Consider the following 16,776-nt stretch of genomic DNA (forward strand, 5'->3'; position numbering starts at 1 on the left):
TGTAACTGAGGATCAGTAATGTAATGTATGTACACAGTGACTGCACCAGCAGAATAGTGAGTGCAGCTCTGGGGTATAATACAGGATGTAACTCAGGATCAGTACAGGATCAGTAATGTAATGTATGTACACAGTGACTGCACCAGCAGAATAGTGAGTGCAGCTCTGGGGTATAATACAGGATGTAACTCAGGATCAGTAATGTAATGTATGTACACAGTGACTGCACCAGCAGAATAGTGAGTGCAGCTCTGGGGTATAATACAGGATGTAACTCAGGATCAGTAATGTAATGTATGTACACAGTGACTGCACCAGCAGAATAGTGAGTGCAGCTCTGGGGTATAATACAGGATGTAACTGAGGATCAGTAATGTAATGTATGTACACAGTGACTGCACCAGCAGAATAGTGAGTGCAGCTCTGGAGTATAATACAGGATGTAAATCAGGATCAGCAATGTAATGTATGTACACAGTGACTGCACCAGCAGAATAGTGAGTGCAGCTCTGGGGTATAATACAGGATGTAACTCAGGATCAGTACAGGATCAGTAATGTAATGTATGTACACAGTGACTGTACCAGCAGAATAGTGAGTACAGCCCTGGAGTATAATATAGGATATAACTCAGGATCAGTAATGTAATGTATGTACACAGTGACTGCACCAGCAGAATAGTGAGTGCAGCTCTAGGGTATAATAAAGGATGTAACTCAGGATCAGTAATGTAATGTATGTACACAGTGACTGCACCAGCAGAATAGTGAGTGCAACTCTGGAGTATAATACAGGATGTAACTCAGGATCAGTAATGTAATGTATGTACACAGTGACTACACCAGCAGAATAGTGAGTGCAGCTCTGGGGTATAATACAGGATGTAACTCAGGATCAGTAGTGTAATGTAAACCATTTATTCATAATTTTATTGATGTGACGGTGGTGTTTGTTGTCACCTCTTGTCCTTATTGTTCGTTCCTGTGCTTTATGTGACATCAGGCCTCCATGGTGCAGACTATTGAGCTGCTGGTTGGATTTCTGTACCTTTCCCCCTCATTCTCCCTCATATGTTGCTCACCAGGTATTTTCAGCATTACCTGCCCCAGAGTACTGGTAGATTTCATAATATGGGTCAATCTGGACCCGTGAGGACTCAGAGATTAAGGGAATTTGTCCTTTAATAGTCGTTCTTAAATGAATGTAGTTATCAGAATCAAATCCATCTGCGACTTGTGTGATGTGGACGACTTCTTCTCCAGGGGAAAATATGGCTTCAATGTTGTGGACAAGCTTTGCTCCTGTGTGACAAAAAAAAAAAAAGACAGCCAAATCAGGGACTGAGTCGCACTCCACTCCTGACGGAAACGCGCAGGTCGAAGGAGAGATCCTGTCCTCCTACATCTGGGGTCTGTGTCCTGGGTCGCTCCATGTTCCCCAGCTATACCCTTCTCCACTGATGTTGCAGTGTGTCCGAGCAGAATCATCAGCAGCGGGCGCATGTCGCACCCTTTATAGAAACAACTGGGTTGGCAAAAATTATATTCGTTTACGCCATACTTCTAAAATCTAGTTTCCTGACTTCCCCAAATGTTGTTAAAACGGATCAGGCAGGTTGAACCAACATGCCTGATCCTTCTTTCAACAGGGAAAGGAAAGTACAGAGCTACAATATACATGCTCCACAGAACCAAGCAGGCGCATGTATTACGGGAGGTACAGAGAAGTGGCTGTCAGCTATTCCACCCAATCCCCCAAGGAATGTTCCCTCGGCCGTGAGTGTTCTTAACAGGGAGAGGGGGAGTAAATCGCTAGCAGACACCTCTTATAGGAAAAGTAGGATTGGGCATGTTAAAGTCAAATATGCCCAGTCATTTTGTTTTACATTGGATATATTTCACTTAGACTCAGATTCATGAACTCACCAGTTATGCTGAATCCGTTCTGAAATCCAGGTTTTTCCAGTGCAAAAAGCCAACCAAAAAGTCCTCCGATGGCAGTTAGCGGGGTCAGCGACCAGGACGCGGGCTCCGGCACCTGACTGATAGCGGTGTAAGCTCTTCCGTCATTCACCACAATGTACGCGTGAAGGTCAATACCGTCAAAGTTGACCGGCGTCTGTCCCACGAGAAGGTTCCCGCTCACTTTACCATTGACCCTGTGTGGAGCACCTGATGAGAGAATTCCAAATGTAGTGATGTTCAAGTCATAAATATGGAGCTGCAATCCGATCTGACATTTGGTTAGTCCACCTCAATAAGGCAATCAGTTTCTCAATTTTACATGGTGGCCTCAAATGAATTGTACCTTTCTTCAAAAAACAGTGCCACCCCTGTCCACAGGTTTTGTGTGGTATCACAGTCTAGCTCCATTCACTGCAATACCTGACACCAGGAGGGGCACTATTTTTGATGCGAAGTAGCAAATGGTTTGTAAGTAACTAACGTACAATCTGCAGAGTTTTAAAGATCCCCGTACAGATTGTGCTGCTGCATGTAAAAAAGTGCAACAAGCCACGATCAATATACTCTCATAACGTGCAAATTATTGGCCAATGCAAAAGGGTTCTCAACACATTATCCGAGCATGTTCGCTCCTCACTAGTAATCTGACCATGCTAGGGTGTTATCCGAGCACGCCCGGGTGTTATCCGAGAGACTTCAGCATGTTCGGATAAAATGTTCAAGTCCCTGCGGCTGCATGTTCTGCGGCTGTTAGACACGACACATGCAGGGATTGCCTAAAAGCCGCAAAACATGCAGCCGAAGGGACTCGAACATATTATCCGAGCACGCTGAAGATACTTCTATAACACTCGAGCATGCTGAAGATACTCCTATAACACTCGAGCACTGTGAAGATACTCCTATAACACCCGACCATGCAGGAAATACTCCTATAACACCCGAGCACGCTGAAAATACTCCTATAGCACCAGAGCACGCTAAAGATACTCCTATAACACTCAAGTATGCTGAAGATATTCCTATAACACACGAACACGCTGAAGTTACTCCTATAACACTCGAGCACGCTGAAGATACTCCTATAACACTCGAGCACGGTGAAGATACTCCTATAACACCCGAACATGCTGGAAATACTCCTATAACACCTGAGCACGCTGAAGATACTCCTATGACACCAGAGCACGCTGAAGATACTCCTATAACACTCAAGTACGTTGAAGATACTCCTATAACACCCGAACAAGCTGAATATACTCCTATAACACTCAAGCACGCTAAAGATACTTCTACAACAGCCTAGCACGCTGAAGATACTCCTAGAACACTCAAGCATGGTGAAGATACTCCTATAACACCCAGCACGCTGAAGATACTCCTATAACACTCATGTACGTTCAAGATACTCCTATAACACCCAAACAAGCTGAATATACTCCTATAACACTCAAGCACGCTGAAGATACTTCTACAACATCCTAGCACACTGAAGATACTCCTAGGACACTCAAGCATGGTGAAGATACTCCTATAACACCCAGCACAATGAAGATACTCCTATAACACCCGAGCATGCTGAAAATACTCTTATAACACCCGAGCACGCTAAAGATACTGCTATAACACCAGAGCACGCTCAAGATACTCCTATAACACTCGAGTACGCTGATGATACTCCTATAACACTCAAGCACGCTGAAGATACTTCTATAACATCAGAGCACGCTGAAGATATTCCTATAACACTCAAGCATGCTGAAGATACTCCTATAACACTCAAGCATGCTGAAGATACTTCTATAACATCCGAGCACGCTGAAGATACTCCTATAACACTCGAGCACGGTGAAGATACTCCTATAACACCCAAGCACGCTGAAGATACTCCTATAACACCAGAGCATGCTGAAAATACTCCTATAACACTCAAGCACGGTGAAGATACTCCTATAACACTCGAGCACGCTGAAGATACTCCTATAACACCAGAGCATGCTGAAGATACTCCTATAACACTCGAGCCTGCTGAAGATACTTCTATAACATCCGAGCACGCTGAAGATACTCCTATAACACTCAAGCACGCTGAAGATACTTCTATAACATCCGAGCACGCTGAAGATACTCCTATAACACTTGAGCACAGTGAAGATGCTCCTATAAACCCGAGCATGCTGAAAATACTCCTATAACATCCAAACACACTGAAGATACTCCTATAACACCATAGCATGCTGAAGATACTCTTATAAGACTCAAGTACGCTGAAGATACTCTTATAACGCCCGAGCACGCTGAAGATACTCCTATAACACTCAAGCATGCTGAAGATACTCCTATAACACTCAAGCACGCTGAAGATACTTCTATAACACTCGAGCACAGTGAAGATACTCCTATAACACCCGAGCACGCTGAAGATACTCCTATAACATCTGAGCATGCAGAAAATACTCCTATAACACCCGAGCATGCTGAAGATACTCCTATAACAACAGAGCACGCTGATGATACTCCTATAACACTCAAGCACGCTGAAGATACTTCTAAAACATCCAAGCACACTGAAGATACTCCTATAACACTCAAGCACACTGAAGATACTTCTATAACATCCGAGCACGCTGAAGATACTCCTATAACACTTGAGCATGGTGAAGATACTCCTATAACAACCAAGCACACTGAAGATACTCCTATAACACCAGAGCATGCTGAAGATACACCTATAAGACTCAAATACGCTGACGATACTCTTATAACACCCGAGCACGCTGAAGAGACTCCTATAACATTCGAGCATGCTGAAGATACTCCTATAACACTCGAGCACGCTGAAGATATTCCTATAACACTCAAGCACACTGAAGATACTTCTGTAACATCGGAGCACGCTGAAGATACTCCTATAACACCTGAGCATGCTGAAGATACTCCTATAACACATTATCATTATTCTCTACTCTTCTGTAAATTAATGAGCAGACTGCCATTGAAGTTTGTGCCTGGTGCATGTAAGTCAGCCATTACCTTTGGGCAGGCAGTGCACCCCATTGCCGTAGTAGTTATCCAGGCAGTGACAGCAGAATCCTGTTGCGTAGTCCCTGCAGAAGGCGTATTGTGAGCAGTAACCAGGTGTCCTCTCGCAGGTCTCTCGTCTCACGGGGTTAAAAGTGAGCACTAGGGACAGGACAATGCAAAATGGTAACTTGTGTATATTTGATTAGTGTTCCAGAGACCTGGATGGCCATAAAACCGTGGCAGCATCATGGTAGGAGCTTACCGTCAGCGTCAAATCCACCCTCCTCATCGTATCCATAATTACGGGCGCCCTTGTAGAGAACATTAGGGTTCTGTTGATCGTCTGGCGGATTTTGGGTCACATCAGCAACGTGCCCGGTTATTGGCTCGGATGGATATTCTTTGGCATTGTAGGAAGGAGCATTTCCAAGATCTTTGTTCTCAGAAGGCTGGATATGAGGTTCCCCGAAGTGGTCACCTCGGCCGTACGGGGTCCAGCTAGGCTCTTCCTCAGACGGAGGTAAAGGGATGTTGGACGGATCGTAAGGAGACTCTGGTTCGACCTGTTTTCTGGTAAATAACGTGGTGGGATCATCGATGTCCAGGAATCCACCATTTGCATTTTCGGTCGTGGGCTGCTCCGTCGTCTGCCCGGGCGAGTAGTCCCCATCTGTGTCGTCATAATTCTCATCATAGTTGTTCTCTCCATTGAACTGATTTTCTTGATCTTCGTCAGGAAAGTCATTGTGGGAGTTGATCAGTGGTATGAACCTTTCTGGGGCGTGGGCGTTCACCACTTTAGCTGGTATCACGTTGTCTAATTCTGAAATGCTGCCAATATGGAAGACCCAAACTCCCGGGACTCCGACATTACTTGACCTAAGGGGAAAATAATGGCTTTGATTTTCTCAATAAAAATTCTTTCACACACTGGTTAAATATGCTCCATAGACTGGCACCAACAATTCTCCAAATTGGGAGTAATTGGTCAGGTCACGTTGAGCGGTCTTGTGTCAGCCATATTTACTGCATGGTCGTACTTACTGATACAGGTTTTTCACAGATTGTTCACTATTGGTGACACTATAAAAAGGAGCTTCTCTCTTCAAGATTTCCGATTCTCCTCTGCTAAATCCCACTCTGGCCGGGAGTTCTAATTGGACGTTGTAGGACTCTTTTGGTCTGGTCCCGAAAAACTGGAGCCCATGTTCAGGGTACAGAAATATGGCGTAGGAGTCAGACTCATCATAGGCCAGCACTGCCTGGAATGTGTTAAACTGCCGAAACAAAATGTTTTAGAAAGAAAAATCAATTTGCAACATATAGGGTAGCCATGGGTCTACTGGTGCACCTGCAATGGAAGCCAAGTTAATCCTTGCTTTCAATGCAACACATGGAATGATTGACAGGTTGCACTATATTTATCATCTGATTATTTTTTGCTTCCTAACTCTGTAAAGCTTGCAAAGCCAAATGTAGCCTAGCACAAGAATAAATGCTGCCATTGGGGGTTACTTGGTGCCCATTGTGGTACCAAAGTCATGGCGCTGCAATTTATGCACTATCCTAAGTTACCCACTGAAAAACTATTATACCGTAAAGTGTAACACTACAAACCACCATTTAGTGACCGTAAAGTATTTTGGCTTTGTATTATGATTTTTGGTGGTTACAAGCCACAGGTATTTACATCATCGATGGTCCTCCTTCTTCCCAAATCTCACACCTCTAGGGCCAAACCCTGGCCATAAAATTGCTAAAAGGACTGTGTAATAAGTATTACAACCAAACCAAATCATATCCCCTTCTCAAATGCTATACTGCCCCCTATTGGGCAAATAATTAGAAAAAAAATTCACAAATAGGTATTTTCTATGCAAAATTAGACTAATTGACTGTGCCTCAGGAAGAGAGTTGAAAAAGAGAACCGAGAATTTCATAAGAAAGTATAAAATAAACCATTTTAACAACAATTACCTATTGCAATACCTTACATATTTAATCAAAGTTTGCATCCATCCTAAAAAACATAAATGCCAGGACTGGATATATAACCTTGGAAGTTCGCCCCTTTCCTTGCAGTGGCAGCCCCGCAGGATGATTTCTAAACCAGAAGAATGTTGCTACCAAATTACTTCTTGGAAATGTTCCTTTTCATCATGCAGAGCGGCCGGCTGTGCGCCTCGTTAGTGTTCAGATGCGCTTGCATCGTCCCTCAAAGAAGAGATCAAACAGCGCTGGCAGCGAGACTTCCGTTACTCAGGACACCGGCCTTAAAGACCGCGAGCCGCAAGAAGCTAAACTAAAGTGCCAACAACTCTGAAAATAGAAGTTTCACACAGACGGAGGCTGTGACTGCCAAACAGCATCCTTCCTGTACAGTTAAGAGTCAAGACGGTATCATGGAGCTCATGGGGCAAAATAAGTCCCAGCAAAGTGAATAAGATTTCTGAAATCTCATGCACATGCTGCTTATTTTTTCCGTGCTGATTTGAACCAGTTTTTTTTCCAAATTATGCAGCATGTCCATTCTTTCAGTGTTCTCACTTTCAAATAAATGGAAAAAAATGCATCAAAAATGTTCCCGAAACACATAAAAAATATTCAGAAATCTCAATGATTATGCTGGTACTTTAAAATACTGTGAATTTTATGCATCAAATACACTTTTCATCATCAGTAGCAACCTCAGGCCTAAGCATGTGCCAAATGCACTGGGCTAAAATAATTGCTATGTTATCCCATATCAAAATGGTCTCACCATCCTCGACCGTGCCGACAGCTGGTTACAGTGGCCAAAAACGCTATTGTACCAAATAAGAAACAAAGCTGTCGCCCACTGGAATAAGATTCTTAAGTATAGACAGCCGCCACTAGGTAAGTGTTCACGGAACAGTTGCCAGCCGACATTGTTGGGAAAGATTGTGTTTGGCTCCAGCAAGAAATAACAAAAATATTTTTTGGGGGGGTTCAATCATTCTCCCATTTTGTGATGGCTGATTCACATATACAACGTGCATCTATGAAGTTTTGTCTCCTTTTTGGAGAAAAAAATCTATCAGAAACAATTGTTGCGAGACAAGAATTTTGCTACAACTGGGAACGCCATAAAATCCCATTCACCTACATGAGCTCATCATTGATTCGAAAGCGAACTTCAAGAAGATCTTCAAGAAGAAGATGTAACAAATTTTTGTCAAGCAATTCTGGAGGATCGCCGTCGGACCGCAAATAGAGTTGTCCTGGATTTCCTGTTGGTGGAAATTGGAAATAAAATCAGTTGTAGCTAAAGTGGTGTCTCATAACAACGGTTTCCGATGCATTTTTCCCAAAAGGGAACAAAACGTCATAGCCACACATTGTTAGTGTGAATCGGCCATCACAAAATGGAAGACTGGCTACAGTCATTTTTTTTACGGAAAGGGGAAATGGGAGAGGAGAGTCAGCTCACCACACAGTAGCAGCCTGGATCCTGCTGATTGCTTTGCACGGACAAGCCTGGGAGCGTCCATCAGTAACTTTTTGGGAATACTATAAGTTGTTTGAATGCAACATTTGACGATAAAATAGGCTAGGATATTGATATCATGAGCATTCACCTAGCAGCAGAAGCTCATATTACATTGCACACTGCCTTTCTGTTTCTTTTGGGTGCCCCCTATATACATCCCATACCTCGAACAGATACAGTGGGGAAAGAAGAATTTAGTCAGCCACCACTTAAAAAGATGAGCGAGGCCTGTAATTGACATCATAGGTAGACCACAACTATGAGAGTCAGAATGAGAAAACAAATCCAGAAAATCACCTTGTCTGATTTGGAAAGATTTATTTTGCAAATTATGGTGGAAAATAAGTAATTGTTCATCTAAAAACATGCAAGATTTCTGGCTCTCACAGACGTGTAACTTCTAACTTTAAGAGGCTCCTCTGTCATCCACTCATTACCTGTAGTAATAGCACATGTTTGAACTTGTTATAAGTATAAAAGACACCTGTCCACAGTCACACTCCAAACTCCACTATGGTGAAGACCAGAAAGCTGTCGAAGGACACCAGAAACAAAATTGTAGCCCTGCACCAGGCTGGGAAGACTGAATCTGCAATAGGCAAGCAGCTTGGTGTGATGAAATCAACTGTGGGAGCAATAATAAGAAAATGGAAGACATACAAGACCTCTGATAATCTCCCTTGATATGAGGCTCCATGCAATATCTCACCCCGTGGGGTAAAAATGATCATAAGAACAGTGAGCAAAAATCCCAGAACCACAAGGGGCGACCTAGTGAATGACTTGCATAGAGCTGGGACCACCGTAACAAAAGCTACCATCAGTAACACACTATGCCGCCAAGGACTCAGATCCTGCAGTGCCTGACGTGTTCCCCTGCTTAAGCCAGTTCATCTCCGGGCTTGACTGAAGTTTGCTAGAGAGCATTTGGATTATCCAGAAGAATATTGGGAGAATGTCATATGGGCTGATGAAACCAAAGTAGAACTGTTTGGTAGAAACAAAACTCGTCGTGTTTGGAGACGACAGAATGCTGAGTTGCATCCAAACAACACCATACCTACTGTGATGCATGGGGGTGGCAACATCATGCTTTGGGCTCAGTGGGTTCAAATCCCACCAAGGACAACATCTGAAAGGAGTTTGTATGTTCTCCCCGTGTTTGCGTGGGTTTCCTCCGGGTACTCCGGTTTCCTCCCACATTCAAAAGACATACTGATGGGGAATTTAGATTGTGAGCCCCATCGGGGACAGCGAAGATAATGTGTGCAAACTGTAAAGTGCTGCGAAATATGTTAGCGCCATATAAAAATAAAGATTATTATTATTATTTGGGGCTGTTTTTCTGCAAAGGGACCAGGACAATTGATCTTGATCTGAGTACATGAAAGAATGTATGGGGCCAGGTATCGTGAGATTTTGAGTGCAAACCTCCTTCCATTAGCAATGGCATTGAGGATGAAACGTGGATGGGTTTTGCAGCATGATAATGATCCCGAGCACACCACCAGGGCAATGAAGGAGTGGCTTCGTAAGAAGCATATGAAGGTCCTAGAAAACCTTTGGAGGAATTTGAAAGTCCGTGTTGCCCAACGACAGGCCCAAAACATTACTGCTCTAGAGGAGATCTGCATGGAGGAATGGACCAACTTACCACCAACAGTGTGTGCCAACCTTGTGAAGACTTGCAGAAAACGTTTGACCTCTGTCATTGCCAACAAAGGATATATAACAAAATACTGAGATGAACTTTTGTTAATGACCATAATTTGCAAAATAAATCTTGCCAAATCAGACAAGGTGATTTTCTGGATTTGTTTTCTCATTTTGACTCTCATAGTTGTGGTCTACCTATGATATCAATTACAGGCCTCTCTCATCTTTTTAAGTGGGAGAACTTGCACAATTGGTGGCTGACTAAATACTTATTTTCCCCACTGTAGAAGAGAAGACATCTTCCCCACTGATTTTCTTCTAATACTATCGAGGTTCTAGTTGAGGAACTTACAAGAAATATGATTACTGATCATTTGTAGTCCTCCAAAAAGCAAAAGGACCCGCCCTGTTCAAGTGAAGAATCCAATGTTTAGAGAGAATGTTTCTTGTCAAAGTCTCCCCATGCACATTAGATGGCAGACAGCCAAACTATCTTGGCCATCTTTCCCATACACAGGAGAACTTGCTCGGTCATGAATACAGGAGAGAGTCACCATTAGACATGCCTGGCAGTGACATATCTCCAGGAGAACAAAAGTCGGAAATCAGGTACTTGATTGTCAAGAGAGTTCAATTGTCTTGGGCCCCCATCATACACATTAGACTGTCGGCCAAAATTGTCGTTATCGATGGGTGACGACAACAACATACCTATTATTCTAAGCGCTAAACAGCCCAATACAATATAGCAGCTTGCTTTCTAAACCTGGACCAGACCTGTCAATGAGTCATACCTGGTATCCGCTCCATTTCTCCAGCAGCAACCCCCACAGGTGAAAAGAGGCATTACCTTTTGGGGTCCTCCAGAGCTACTCTCCACTTGGACCAATAGTGATGTCCTGAATATTGAACCTTCCATCTAATAACTTATAATTCAGTAATTTGACATGGGTTTTGTAAGTCGGAGCATTTCTTAAAGCTGAAAACCAAAAACTTCTCATCCCCACAACCCCCCAGCCAACAAGAATTCCAGTAACAGATCTGTGGCAATAAATCGGCAGAGCCCCCTTTAGCTACGCTTGCTAGGTTACGCGAGAGAATTTCTTCCATATGTCAGCTCGCGAGGACGGTCCCAATCCAACATCATGTGTGCAGCTGTGTCACGATCTTACACGGGATTTCATACTATAATACTCGCTTTGCAATGGTTTTACACTGGGTATTTTCTGTAAAAACAGACCAAACATTCCTCGAACTACAAATTAGTTTAGAAAAAAAGCCTTGTCCAAAAAACTTAACATCATCTCAAAATTTCCCCCCCCACACACAGGAGTATGTGCTCAGTTTGGAAATGACAGTATAAATAGTCACTGCAGACAATCTTGCTGAGAAATTTGCATCCAATGGTTTAACAGTAGTCTTGAACTTTTATGTTTGCCCTTGGAATCTGAAAATAAAGACACACCGGGCACTTAATATAGCAAGCGAGATCTGATGATTTAATGAGGACACTTAGAGACTCTTATGTGTCCTCTTCCAGCAGAGTCAACAAAACGAAGGGTCCCAATGGTACCAGGGAACAGGAAAGAAAACTTTCATTTTGAAGTATAAAGTGAGGTCGGAAGACTTCAAATAGGGATGGGTTACTCTAAGGCAGTGGTCTCCAACCTTTCTGAACTTGAGAGCCACATTCAGCTTAGACAGAGGGTCGCGAGCCACATTCAGCACTGAGAGAGGATCGCGAGCCACATCCAGCTCCCATCTCCTTCAAAGTAGAGTCAACCAAAGCCCCATTACAGGTATAATGATAACCAAAGCTTTTCCACTGAAAACAATCCAAGCAGTACATTGAGATCCAAGGGTTCCCACCATACCCCCACTCAGTATTCTCCCATCAAGGACTCCCAACATACTGTCACGTCCATCTTTGAGCACCTCCTCTAACAGGTAGTACCATCCTCCAGCGTACCATACCTAAAATATCTCGAAACCCCTAAGACCAGTATACGTGCATCCAGATATGCTCTTCTGTGCAGGACTACCCACAAAATTCACCATTTTGACATGTGCTCTTCATACCTGTTTGCTAGACCTGGACCTAATGCACTAAGCTGGCAGACAGCTGCGAGCAACAATTCATGGGACCGCGAGCCACATGTGGCTCCCGAGCTACAGGATGGGGACCCCTGCTCTAAGGGGTACCGCACACTGTAAGGAAGAGTCGGGCTGTCAAACCAGTCCAGGCTTCATTCCTAGCAGAACTAAGCACTGAGTAATCATTAATAGGAACCTTTTCCCTTTCCAAACTTTGGAGTGACACTTTCAATACAGACAACCCCTTTAACATAGGAGTCAAAACCCTTGAGAAAAAGCCATCATTGGCCAGTTCCAAATATTAATTGAACGGCCGGCTATGTAATACAAGGACTGTCCAATTTCAGGAACATTTGACCTTAGAGATACCATGAGAGGGAACTCCCAGGGGCGTAATGATCGCGGTAAAGGATGCAACTACAAATTGTACCTGTGCAGAGGAGGCGCCAACGCCAATTTTACATTTCTGTGGACGCACATTAAAAGGAAAATGTATTGCCGCACAGGTCCAACATACGCCACCACCCAATCAGAGGGCGAAAGCAGACATCAGCTTGCTAGTGACGTGTAACGTATGGCAGTGCCATCATGTTCTGCCCATAACAGAACGCTGAAGTTAGCTACATGCTCGGCTACAGAAGAGGACTACGTGCGCCATGGGAGCAGGGGAATGTGAGGAGAATCATTTGTTTCTTTTAAAATGTGCTGGAGAAGAATGGATGGGGGACATTATTACATGGGGGCTGAACACATATGTACTAATAGGATCTAGAATGCTACAAGGAACCCTACATCTGACCAACATGCAGGTGAGGGGCACAGGTCCATATATTGCACCGGAGCCCATTGGGGTCTAGTTAGGCCACTGGGATAGTATGTGGGGATGCGGCATCAATTGCATCGCTCTGCTCCCAAAGCAGAAGTCAATGGCACCCTCAAACTTTGAGACGTTATCAATAACCAAAATGATGACACAGATGGATTAGGTTCAGGATCCCCTACTTTGCGACAGCTTATTTGCACTTTCCTCTTATGTTACTATTTAATTTATTGATTTTCCTTACAGAAAGGATGTAAACTAATCATACTGAAGTCAAAGAGCAGACCGAGTCAAAGGTAAAAGAGGAGGTGGATATCGACCCCAATACAAAAACTGATGATAGCTAACCCAAACCCTAGAACACAGCTAATGGCACATAGGTATCACCCAGAAATAATGACTTATTAAAATGTTTTTATACAGTAGCCAAATGTTAAAGGCTTGAGTTATGTGGTCATGAAGGTGGTCTTACAACCCCCACAAAAAGCCAGTCATTGTTAGGCAAAGTATCAGTTAAGCAGTGTATCCATAGCAACCAATAATTCATATTTACAAAGATCTGAATTTTGATTCTTAAACATTCAGCCACTCACCTTTTTGGAAGGCTCAGAATGTCTCGTCACCTCCTCGTACGGTCCCACGTTCTCCCAGGTCACCAAGACTACATTGACGGGAGAGAAGGCGGCCTCGGGGAATCCTCTCTCGATCTGTCTGGCTGCAGTACTGAGAATTTCAGGCGAATTGTCCTGGCGGTAGTAAATCTTTCCTTTGCCGTTACTTGTGTCTATATCAGATAGAAAAGGGGCTATTACTGGGAAATCGGTGGGGAAGCCGTCATCCACGTACTGCGTCTCTCGGGGGAAGTCTTGTGGGGAGATGATTCCATTGGTCCCTACCTGAAATGAAAAAAAAATTGTCTTACAAGAAAATCAACCTAAATTTACAGAATAACCCCTCTATTGCGGTACGTTCAAAGACCACCACAATCAATGTTCTTTATCGCCTTGGCCCATTGATGCATAAGATATTTTTGCAATAAGATCTATACTTTATTTTAAACAAAAAATGTTATTTATATAGCGCCCACATATTCCAAAGAACTTTACTAGTTTTTTCTTCTTACAGCATAAAGTTTTTATTCACTAACATCAAGTCTTAATTGTAATGTGGACCTTTCTATCACAAGTATGTAAACTGTCACCTATCCACAAGCAGATGTTGATCACTGGAGGTGTAAAGGCAGAGACCCTCTTTGAGCCCAAGAATGAGGTAATCACGTACTCCACTCTTGGGACAGACAGTCATAAAGAGACCACCTATTTTCTATGCAGATGTTCAGAACTGAAGTTTGTAGACCCTTTGCTGAACCTCTTTCTGGTCGCGTGAAAGCCAATTTTGCTTTTTTTGCATATTTCAATGGTTTCCTTCCTTGAAATGTTTACAAATAAAGCTGAAATCCGGACAAGAAATCTATAACATCCCACATGTGTAACACATTGTTCCAGTCGTCAGTAAGGGGCTGCGCTGGAGCACTGTGCCCTTGGAAGGACAGACTGTACAACTGTTTGCTGCCAACACAAGACGTCTGTAAATTCAGCTGGAGTGGGACCCCTACAATCCATAAAGGCGCAGTACAGGATTACTACATTGCTACTTTTTTTTTATATTCACTGCAACTCATATCATCGAGTGATGACTTTGATGAATGTCAGCTTATGAACAATTCACCAAAAATGAGATGGAGATTGATGACCTCCTCAGTGGAAGTCCTAATACTACAATAGTGCTTGTCCTCCAGACCTCAGTGGAGAATCGGCCTCAAAATCCCCAGGGGGTCAGCCTTCCTAAAAAAAAAGGTTGTTAAAAATGTTATGCTCGAATGTACCCACATAATCGTCATCACTACGACTAGGACAGATGTCTTGCACATTGGAGGACGGCGTGACTCAGTTCACCCAACCATCCGTGATTCTCAATGAGTGGGATTTAGGAATTTTAAAAAACTAAGTTCGAAGGAAACAAACGAGACAGAGAGGCGTTGTGATGTCAGGATTCAGACACACAACCAGAATCATCATTCATTGAGAAACTCACCCTCCTTCCGGGATGAAAAATTCCATTTCAAGACTATAATGCATCCAAACTGGAGCTAAATCAGCAAGTGATGGAATGACTACATAGAGTCTCATTGTTGCAGAAGCTCGGACTGTCCAACACCCGGCTAATGTCATTGCTGTCCTGCCTGAAATACTGACCGACGGTAGGAATGCTCGGCATGTCTACATATAAAAGTGCTATCAAGTACTCCACAACCTCATGCGACAGTTTGAGACCCCCAATTACCTCCTGGACACTCTACATCTACATGAACCCCAAAAGGGCTGTGTCAATGAGCCCAAAATCCTATCAGACAGGGGCATCAAATGTCAGCTTGCCATTGATCCCCAAGTTATTTTGTGTCTTTAGCAAAGGACCCCAAGAATCAGTCTGAACCAATGGACTAAGACCTTAAAATTCACCATTCCGAATTGAGACCTCAAGTATCAGTGTAACATAGTAACATAGTTATTAAGGTTGAAGAAAGACTTTAAGTCCATCTAGTTCAACCCATATCCTACCCTAACCTGCCCTAACATGTTGATCCAGAGGAAGGCAAAAAAAACCCATGTGGCAAACAGTAAGCTTCACATTGGGGAAAAAATTCCTTCCCGACTCCACATACGGCAATAGCTCCTTGGATCAATGCAATATTAAGGAAACTAGTGTATATACCCTGTAATATTATACTTTTCAAGAAAGGCATCCAGTCCCTTCTTAAATGTTGGTAGGGAATCACTCATTACAACATCATATGGCAGAGAGTTCCATAGTCTCACTGCTCTTACAGTAAAGAATCCACGTCTGTGACTATGCTTAAATCTTCTTTCCTCCAGACGTAGAGGATGCCCCCTTGTCCCCGTCACAGGTCTAAGAGTAAAAAGATCATTAGAAAGGTCTTGGTATTGTCCCCGCATATATTTATACATTGTAATAAGATCACCCCTAAGCCTTCGATTTTCCAAACTAAATAACCCCAAGTGTAATAACCTATCTTGGTATTGCAGACCCCCCAGTACTCTAAGGGTATGTGCACACGCTGCGGATTCTGCTGCGTTTCTGCAGCGTTTTTGGCTCTGCAGAAACGCAGCAGATTTTGCTGCGTTGTACAGTACCTTTATTTCCTATGGAAATAAAAAAAAGCTGTGCACATGCTGCGTTTTTTTCCGCGCGGTTTTGCTGCGGTTTACAATCCGCAGCATGTCAATTATTTGGTGCAGAAACGCTGCGGTTTTACACCTCATCCATTATGAGGTGTAAAACCGCAGGGCAAAACCGCAGAAAAAACGCAGATAATCCGCAGATAAACCGCAGAAAAACCGCAGCACTTTGTCCTGCGGATTTCCTGCGGTTTTCTCTACAAAATCCGCAGAGACTAAAAACTACGTGTGCACATACCCTAATAACCTTGGTCGCTCTTCTCTGCACACCGGAGACCAGAATTGTACACAGTATTCTAAGTGTGGTCGCACTAGTGACTTGTATAGAGGTAAAATTATGCTCCCCTAATGAGCATCTATGCCTCTTTTAATGCATCCCATTATTTTATTTGCCTTTGCAGCAGCTGCCTGACACTGGCCACTAAATGTGAGTTTGTCGTCCACCCATAC

General features: G+C 43.3%; 1 protein-coding gene across 1 annotated transcript in view; it reads right to left on the bottom strand.

The window, feature by feature from the left end:
• NID2 (nidogen 2) overlaps positions 1-16,776 on the bottom strand; it is a 79,468-nt gene that overhangs the window by 23,441 nt on the left and 39,251 nt on the right. Inside the window, exons 2-7 of the mRNA XM_073577911.1 lie at positions 13,663-13,965; positions 6,033-6,265; positions 5,251-5,867; positions 4,998-5,147; positions 1,926-2,171; positions 1,101-1,301 (exon numbers count right to left, since the gene is read on the bottom strand). Of these exons, the coding sequence (XP_073434012.1) occupies positions 1,101-1,301; positions 1,926-2,171; positions 4,998-5,147; positions 5,251-5,867; positions 6,033-6,265; positions 13,663-13,965 (1,750 nt within the window). The remainder of the gene's footprint in view (positions 1-1,100; positions 1,302-1,925; positions 2,172-4,997; positions 5,148-5,250; positions 5,868-6,032; positions 6,266-13,662; positions 13,966-16,776) is intronic.

The sequence above is a fragment of the Dendrobates tinctorius genome, unplaced genomic scaffold, assembly GCF_039654945.1.
Source record: "Dendrobates tinctorius isolate UK_male_01 unplaced genomic scaffold, ASM3965494v1 ptg000058l, whole genome shotgun sequence".
Taxonomy (NCBI): Eukaryota; Metazoa; Chordata; class Amphibia; order Anura; family Dendrobatidae; genus Dendrobates; species Dendrobates tinctorius.